Raw genomic sequence first — 9,285 nt, 5'->3', positions numbered from 1 at the left:
TTATGCAAACAAAAGTGCAACATCCTTATATTTATTTGTTACCCCTCCATCCTAGTACATCCCTGCATCTTTTTCAATCCTATCCCATTATCATTTATAGCACAATTGTTTATATACATATTTATTTGACTACATTTTTTTTTTTTTTTTTTTTTTTGTTTGTCTGTGTGTTGGTGTCTCTGTGTACTGGAAGCTTATGTCACTAAAACAAATTCCTTGTATGCGCAAACATACTTGCCAATAAAGCTCTTTCTGATTCTGATTTCTGATTCTGAAAAGAAGAAAGTCAGTTCAGTTGTTTCTAGATCATTTGTGATGATCACATCCTGAGCAAATGGTGACCAATGGTAGAATGGGAATAGGTGTGAAACACTGAGAACCATCTTAGACAATGGAGTGTCAGAACTCATGCACCACAGCTGTTACAAGATTAGCAACTTAATTTACATTAAGGGAGGTAAACTGTAACTGTTTAAAACAATGTTTTGAGTTTAGGATGTTAGGTGTTCATTCTGACTCCATTGAATCCAAGGTACTAAATGTACATTGACACTGCTATGTTGCAATAAACATCTTCATCAAGCTCATCTTTATTTTCTTACAGCATCACCATAAAACATCTGATTCTGAAATGTAATGTTGTTGCCATAGCAGCTTCTACACGTAAAATTTCACCATTGTTTTCAATGCTTATTTTAATCTACATTACATTTATATTTAGCAGATGCTTTTATCCAACGCTACTTACAAATGAGGACAATGGAAGCAATCAATATCAACAAAAGATCAATGATATATAAGTGCTATAAGTCTCATTTAGCTTAACGCAGTACACATAGCAAGGGGTTTTAAAATATTATAATGAATAAAAAGAAAAGAAAAGAGATAATAGAATAGAATAGAAAAAATAGAGCAAACAGTGTTAGAGGTTTTTTATTTTGTTAATTGTATAATGAAAAGAAAACATATAATACAAAATTATAAAAATACAGAATAAAAAAGATTAGAAAGCAAGAAAACAAGTTTTTAAGAAAACAAGCAGTAAATTAATAGAGTGCAAGTCTTTTTTAAAGAATATAATTAGAGTAGAGAGTGCTAGAGTTAGAGGGTCCAAACACTGAGAAACAAAGGTGAAAGGTGAAACAAAATGATGGCAGGGGAGGAGAATTTTTACATGCATCAGGTTTTCCAAAATAAAACAAGACTTCTGCATAAGCATGCACCTATGCATTCTCACTTATAGCTCTCCTGGATGCTTCCTCACTCCTTCATATTCATTCCTCGTCTCCTTGCAGTCCAACAAGAGAGAAAAAATGTCCTTCAAGATAGCTATGGCTAGGCTTTAGAACAGAGGATTTAGGAAAAGAGTATTTAGAAGCACTTTATCCCTGGCTGCACCCGAAAGCTGAAAAATGATGCCTTTGGAGGATGCATTCCAAGGTAGGAAGGCAGCAAGGCATGTCTGAATCCAATGTCAGCTTCTATTCCTGTCTCCTTCACCTGATCGATTTTTGAAGGCAGCATAGATTTATAGAGCAGCTTTTTCCTGGGATGTTCTGAAGACGTTACAGTTTATTGTACAATATTTTGGTGGTTTCATAATTTTCTATAATGAGATCAAACACATTCTGCTAAAAGAAAAAATAACAAATAAAATTGTGAGTGCCGCTGATTACACATTTGAAAATGCAAATGGAAAATGAGAAATAAAATAAACCAATGCCACTGAGAATAACTGCTCACATTATGAGCTGCAGAACTGAAGGTGATGACCTCATTGACAGTGGAAGGAGTACTCTGTCTCTGACTGATCACCTGAAGGAAGAAGATTACATCAACACACAAATTAGGAGAAGAATAGCAGTGGTAACACTTTATAATAACTTTCATTAATAAAACATTAACAAACATTATGTAATGCTTAATGAACCATTAGTTATATATATTCTCATATCTAGAAATGTGAAATAATATGCCTTGTTAATGTTTATTAATACATGTATTAAACATTACCTAACAATTAACATTTCATGTAAATTTAAATGCTTACAAATGTCATTAAACTTCTAATTCATATCATGGACATCTTGAAAATCTACAAATAATTGTATCAGATCTTATACAATGATTAAAAGCTTTTTTTTACGCACAACTGCTGCTGTTGAGGTGTGATACGGTTAGAGTTAGGGACAGGTTTGGTCGTAAAGGAAAGTTTAAGGTTGGGGAACTGGTCAGAAGTGTACAGGGATCAATTTGAAGATGTGAAATTTGGTAAGCTCTGGTTATTTTTGCCATCGAAATGACTGCTCATAAAAGGTATTAATGATCAGTAAATGTTTTTAAACATTTACAATTGATGAATAGTTTCCACTTTAGATTGGATACTGCAAAAACATTAACAAATAATTAATAAATGATTTAAGATGTGCAAATAATAGAAGTCTATGCATCAAACAGACCAGATATATGACCATGATTAAAGCAATAAGCCCTAAGAAGCTGTGATTTACTGTGAATTTATAACATTGAATTTATACTTTTGAGCATGTAGAAGAATAGCACACAAGCTTTGGGACATACACTACTACTTTGTCGTAGCTGCTTCTTTTTAACGGTTGCTCTGTTGCTTAGTTATGTGGATTCCTTTACTGTTTAAACTGCACTCTCAGTCATCTTTTCTCAGTTAACATCATCCAAATTTTTATTTTTCATTCCATTTAAATTTTATTTCCTACTGTATTGGAGAGAATGAAGAGGCACGTTGATCTGCTAGTCGTGGGTCTATCATGTTGAGAACTCTGCTCATGTGTTTGCATGATGCAATTAAAAGTTAATGACTTAATGTATCATTAAAAAAGTTTACAGTGTTGCTGCAGCTGAAATATAACGTATAACATTGAATTAATATTTTTCATTAGGTTAGACATTGATTATTTATCACTCAAATTGCTCTCTCTACCTGCCATATTCGTAGTTTTTATTTAACACTTTTATGCTTGTTTGTTTTGGGCCTAGTGGTTAGAGAGTATGACTCCTAGGGTTGTGGGTTAGAGTCCTGGGCCTGCAATACCATGACTAAGGTGCACTTGAGCAAGGCACCGAACCCCCAACTGCTCCCGGGCGCTGCAGCATAAATGGCTGCCCTCTGCTCCGGGTGTGTGTTCACAGTGTGTGTGTATAATCACTGCTGTGTGTGTGCACTTTGGATGGGTTAACTGCAGATAATGAATTCTTAGTATGGGTCACCATACTTGGCTGAATGTCACATCACTTTTACTTTCACCCCCACAAAATGTGTTGTAGGCGATATAAGCCGTAAGAGTGTGTATCCATCTACACTAACCGGAAGTAGTAGACCATCTTAGCAAACTTTATTAAACATAAGGTACATCCACTTATACAATACATAAAATACTTATACAATATTCTATGACCTTTTGTAGTATAAATAGTGCAAGTAGTGCAGTGTTCAGTTAACACTGAAAATTCCCAATAGAAAAGGTGAATTTTGATGCGCTTAACTAACCGAGAAAAAGTGTGGCATGTTGGACACTTCATGTCCTCATCTGTCACAGCTTTAATTACGTAGTGAATGGGTAGGGCTATCAGTCTCTGATTATGAAAAAAAACTTTATATAATTCATACACCACATGGTTGAGTACATAATGCATAAGTGCATAGTTTATGAGTGCGCCATTTGGGACGCAGCTATGTAGTTCCTCAGAAACAGTTGGGGTTCTAACAAAGTGGTTGCTGAGCATCACACAGAAGTAAACAAAGGTGTATGTTTGTGTATTGTTGCTTTTTAATCATTAAATGAGATGACACACTATGACTCTAGAACTCTCATGCTTTTTCTACCTCCTTGTTCTTACATGTCACATGTTTTTTTTTTTTATGTTATTCACTTACATCATCACGTATCACACTTGAATACATTACAGTTTGTAGTTTAATTTACAACAGCTTCGAACATGGGTCAACCAATCAGAATCAAGGACCGGAACTATCTGTTTTATAATGGGCGAATTCCAAACAGAAGTGAGTATCCCTATCCTCTACCCCCTTCGATGGGGAGAGCCCTTAAAGGGTGTTTTTTGGAAGGATGTAGGGCATTACTGTCTCATATAATTATTTGGAACTCTCTTGGCAAAGGGAATGACTGACCAAATGTTACCTTGACAACAGTGCGCATGCATGCAGCATTAAGCACTCTACCAGTTGTTGCAAATATATATTTGTTCTCATTGTTGTTATCATTATTATTATTTTATTCAAATATTGTCTAATTGTGTCTTATTTACTATTAAGCTTTTTCAAATAAAACTTGCTTAAACTACAATCTAAAATAAAGTCAAACGTAATTAGCATATTCTACTTTTTTAACTTAAAGTTTAATGCATTGAATGTTCATTAGTTAACATTAACAAGCACCATTAGATAAGTGAACATATATTAAGTAATGATTCCTTTTTTATTTTTTATTTATTAATGAAAGTTATCATAAGGTGTTACTGAAAAAGTTTATCGCTCACTGTAGTAAAGCAAGTTTTTACACACACGCCCACATGCACACACACACACACACACACGCAGTGAAGTAATATGATTAATAAATGAGCATGCCAGCTGATGGTAAGTTAATTCAGCATGGCTTTGTGTCAAAAACACAAAAGACAAGATACAATATTAAAAGTAAAGAGTTTATGAATTACATGCTCTGTAATTTATTTATTTAATCAAAATGGCATTAAACTCTATACCTTTACTTTTTTTTTTATGTTAAAATAAAATCTTACTTGTTTGGTAGTAATCATACACTTTGACCACGGCTGGCTTGAGATTCTTCACTGGAAGAACCTGTTTCATTTGCATCATGTAATTCATAGAAATATGTTTTGGAATCTGCAGGAGGATAAACAAAAATACATATATACAGTACTAGTCATGGAAATTATTTAATACAAGCTAATTTTATAATTGTTATTATTTATTTACCTCTGTTAAATAAACTAGGACATGGTCTTCTTTTGTGTCGACCCGCTCCACATACTTCTGAGCAAGGACTGCTGAACCAATTGATGTTCTAAGCTATAGGGAAAATAGAATTACTAATATGAAAATAGGATTATGATGATGATTATGTGTTTTTTCTTTTAGTTCTTGCAAAGTAAATCAAACATGCAAGGAAACAGAAGTAAAAATGTTTAAACATCTTTGTTTTAAAGTGCCCTTATTATGGATTTTTGAAAATGACGTTTTATGCAGTGTGCAACACAGCTCAAAGTAAATGAAAACATCCTGTAAAGTGTTAAATGTGAAAGTACACCATGTATAATGTTATTATCTCTTTGAAGAAAGTTGATTCTGTTTCGATGAAATTAGTAGTTTTTTAAATGAATCCCAAGCTGTATTGCCTGCCCAATTGTTTGTCTTTTCACGTTTGTCTGAATGAAAATGCAAATTCATTCTTTGCCACAAGGTGTGCTTTAGGAGCAGTGAAAAATAGCCTAATGATTAGAGATTCGGACTCGTAATCCAAGTGTGGAAAAATTAATTGTTGAGCGAATCGTTTGGGAGTCATTGAGCAAGTGAGGTAAAAAAAAAAAAAGCCTATTATAAGACAATAAATTGTTTTTTGAGCTGCATGTCAACCTGTTGTTGGGAACTCCCAAAATCAAAATATTAACCTTTCATTACCCATAATGGGGGCACTTTAATACACATTACTGTATACATCCAAACACACCATTGATGTATCAGCTGTGAATCCTGATAAGATTTTAATATCCACAATGAGCATGTTAGTTGTTTCCTGGGGACCAACGTACCTTAAAAAGAGCAAATTAACAGGCCTTATTTAATGCTAAAAACACAAACAAACGGGAACAAAACATATGCATTTAAACAAGCAAATGCATCCATTTTTTTTTCTAAGTAATTACAGCATTTTACAACTGATACTACAGAGAAATAATTTTTCACATTGTCAGTAATTTTAGGCATTCACTAAAGATGTGATTATACATATTAAAACAAAACAGTAGCCATAATAATAATTTAAATCTGTTTTTACTTGACAGTGAAGTTCAAAAAGAAATTTTGTTCCAATGTTTTGCAATCTCCCTCAATCTTAGCATCAATGCTCAGTGTTTTAGCTTCAGTAGGAGTGGGAATGTTGTAGAACTGAGCCACCTGATTCAACACAAACAAACAAACAAACAAAAAACATTTACAATCCACCTCACAGCAAATTAACCACAAAATTCTAAGAAAGGAAAGCGTGAGATTGAGTCAATGAAGCTGAATGCACTACAGACCTGCACAGACACACAGGCTGAGCCCTTCACTTCAATGCTGTATTTGGCTGGGACGTCCTGCAGCTGCTTCTCCTGGTACAGTAACTTATTGTCCTGATTGACATCAAAGTGGTGAGTGTCTGCTGCTGACTGTACAGTCACTGTGCTGGAGCCGTCAGAGCTGAACACTTTGGTGGCATAGAAAGACAGAGCCTGAAGAGCCACCACTGTGTCCTGAGAAATAAATGTGTTCAGTAACGTGTCTTTTACCCATTATTCAGCAATCATGTGTTTGAATTGAGTAGTTTGAGTCACCTGTGTGGAGGAGAATCCTCCATAGGCATTCTGCTGCTTCACAAGCCAGCTGACAATCCTGTTAGCAAAGCCCAGATCAGCTGTAGTGAGTGAATCAGCAGAGAGAACAGCTAGCAGCACATATGAGCTGATCTCCACTGCCAGAGAATCAGAGTCATCAGCAGAAGCAGACTGAGACCAGTGGAGATGAGACCCTTTAGGACACATGGGCAAAAGAGACACCAGTATAAAAAAGTATAGTCATATAGGACAACAGAAAGTCATCAGAAACAAATATCTTACCGTCTGAAATAGCAACATCCTCCAGTTTCTTGAAAAGCTGCTGTCGAGTGTCTGTGTCATTAGCCAGACTGAAGGTGTAGGCGAGCAGAGCAGTGTTGTAAGTGTTTTTGACATCCTCAATGATGGACTTACAACAGGACAAACCTTTACTGACGACAGGATCCTGAGACAAAAACAGAGAAATAGCAGCTGTGAGCGTAATTTTCAGAGTTTATACTGTGTTTCCTGTAGATGAACTTACTGTGACTGGAGTTTTTAGTTCAAGTAGTGATGCAGTAATGTAGGCCGTCATGGTCACATTATCATTCACTCCACCCTGCAGTTTTATATTAGAGGAACATTAAGTAAAACATTTTTGTTACAGATAGATTGTTTCTGTGATAATGTTTAGTGACCAATAGCACACCTTCATTCTGTTGTTGAACAGTCTTCCCTGTTGGATAAAACAGCCGTCTGAATCCCGTCTGCTTATTAACCATTCCTTTGCACTCTGAATAATTTGTGGATCAATAAATATGTATTTCTGTGCTTTGCCAAAAGACCTCAGGACAAAGGCAGTCAACCTGGTTTTTGAAAGTTTTCATTTAAACAATGTCATTATTTATTTTCAGTTGATTAGTCAAACAATTAATTGCGATTAATAACATCCAAAATAAAATACTGTGTTTATGTGTATGTACTGTCTATATTTATTATGCACGCATGTATATATTTAAAGCTGCAGTTTGTAAAATTTTTCTAGCAGAAATAAAGAGAACCGAATGCATCTTGCTGAAAAACACTGTAGCAGGAAACTGGCAGATATTGGGCTACCCTGCAGTAGTTACTAACAGAAACCAATCTAAAATAGTCTGAATATAAAAACTTATTATAGGTTTACTGTATTGATTCAGGATAAGACAGAAACACAGTTTGGCAAATTGATTCATGATCATTTAATATATACATTTTGTACATTTCGAGCAGCTGTCACATGTTCCTTGTGTGTTTTTCCCCTGTCTGCTGTGTCTGTGTCCATAGCTATCCTCATTAGTTGGCATAGACACTCATTGAACCACCACACCGACTCCCAGTCTCCATAGCAATTCATTGGTTCCTTGTGTTCCACTGTGTATAAATATGGCCCTTGTGTCAAACTTGTGTTTTGTCAGTTGTTGAATGTTATTGGTGTCGTTTCTACCCGTGCTTTTGTTTCTTAGTTCCCTGTGTTTCCTGTTTTTGTTCACTTAGTCATCTTATTTAAACTACTTGCACCTAGATTCAAGCCTCAGCCTGTTTCATCCAGCTTCCCCACATTACAGCAGTTTTAAGAAAAATATGCTATAAATCTGAATATATAGTTACAATTCTGAATATATAAATGTAAATCTAAATATATATAGTTAAAGTCTGAGAGAATGAGGTAAATATGAATTTTGAATACATCAATGTAATTTGTGAATTTATATTTATTATTCTAATTGTGTAACAGTAAATCACAATGTTCATAAATCTTTAATATATAAATGCATATCTGAATATACAGTATACAGTCTACATTTCAGCATAAATATAATATCTTTATTATTAGTTATGTCAATAGTTAAATGTTCTTACTTTTTTCTTTTTTATGTAAACGCTATGCCTATGTATGTAATTCATAAACTCTTTACTTTTAATATTGTATCTTGTCTTTTGTGTTTTTTACACAAAGCCATGGTGTATTAATTTAACATCAGCTGGCATGCTCATTTATTAATCATATTACTTCACTGCGTGTGTGTGCATGTATGCGTGGGTGTGTGTGTGTAAAAACTTGCTTTACTACAGTCAGGGATAAACTTTTTCAGTAACACCTTATGTATGTACTTGTATCAATGCAAATATCTTACTATATTAGTTATTTTAACTTTTACTGTCTATCACATGCTGCTGCAATTGTCTCTTTTCACCTCAGTCACTATATATATATATACAGTATTGTTCAAAATAATAGCAGTACAATGTGACTAACCAGAATAATCAAGGTTTTTCGTATATTTTTTTATTGCTACGTGGCAAACAAGTTACCAGTAGGTTCAGTAGATTCTCAGAAAACAAATGAGACCCAGCATTCATGATATGCACGCTCTTAAGGCTGTGCAATTGGGCAATTAGTTGAATTAGTTGAAAGGGGTGTGTTCAAAAAAATAGCAGTGTGGCATTCAATCACTGAGGTCATCAATTTTGTGAAGAAACAGGTGTGAATCAGGTGGCCCCTATTTAAGGATGAAGCCAACACTTGTTGAACATGCACTTGAAAGCTGAGGAAAATGGGTCATTCAAGACATTGTTCAGAAGAACAGCGTACTTTGATTAAAAAGTTGATTAGAGAGGGGAAAACCTATAAAGAGGTGCAAAAAATGATAG

The 9,285-nt window shown here is 34.5% G+C and overlaps 1 protein-coding gene across 1 annotated transcript in view; it reads right to left on the bottom strand.

Annotated features, from left to right (window-relative positions):
* Positions 1 to 574: 574 nt before the first annotated feature.
* Positions 575 to 9,285, bottom strand: part of LOC127972281 (alpha-2-macroglobulin) — a 28,574-nt gene continuing 19,863 nt past the window's right edge. Inside the window, exons 25-34 of the mRNA XM_052575686.1 lie at positions 7,304 to 7,460; positions 7,139 to 7,213; positions 6,898 to 7,060; positions 6,616 to 6,809; positions 6,322 to 6,534; positions 6,078 to 6,196; positions 5,751 to 5,832; positions 5,000 to 5,092; positions 4,801 to 4,906; positions 575 to 1,815 (exon numbers count right to left, since the gene is read on the bottom strand). Of these exons, the coding sequence (XP_052431646.1) occupies positions 1,775 to 1,815; positions 4,801 to 4,906; positions 5,000 to 5,092; positions 5,751 to 5,832; positions 6,078 to 6,196; positions 6,322 to 6,534; positions 6,616 to 6,809; positions 6,898 to 7,060; positions 7,139 to 7,213; positions 7,304 to 7,460 (1,243 nt within the window). The 3' untranslated portion in view covers positions 575 to 1,774. The remainder of the gene's footprint in view (positions 1,816 to 4,800; positions 4,907 to 4,999; positions 5,093 to 5,750; positions 5,833 to 6,077; positions 6,197 to 6,321; positions 6,535 to 6,615; positions 6,810 to 6,897; positions 7,061 to 7,138; positions 7,214 to 7,303; positions 7,461 to 9,285) is intronic.

The sequence above is a fragment of the Carassius gibelio genome, chromosome B15 (assembly GCF_023724105.1).
Source record: "Carassius gibelio isolate Cgi1373 ecotype wild population from Czech Republic chromosome B15, carGib1.2-hapl.c, whole genome shotgun sequence".
In the NCBI taxonomy this organism is placed as follows: Eukaryota; Metazoa; Chordata; class Actinopteri; order Cypriniformes; family Cyprinidae; genus Carassius; species Carassius gibelio.
Note: the sequence above shows the minus strand (reverse complement) of the source record. Positions and strands in the feature narration are given on the sequence as shown.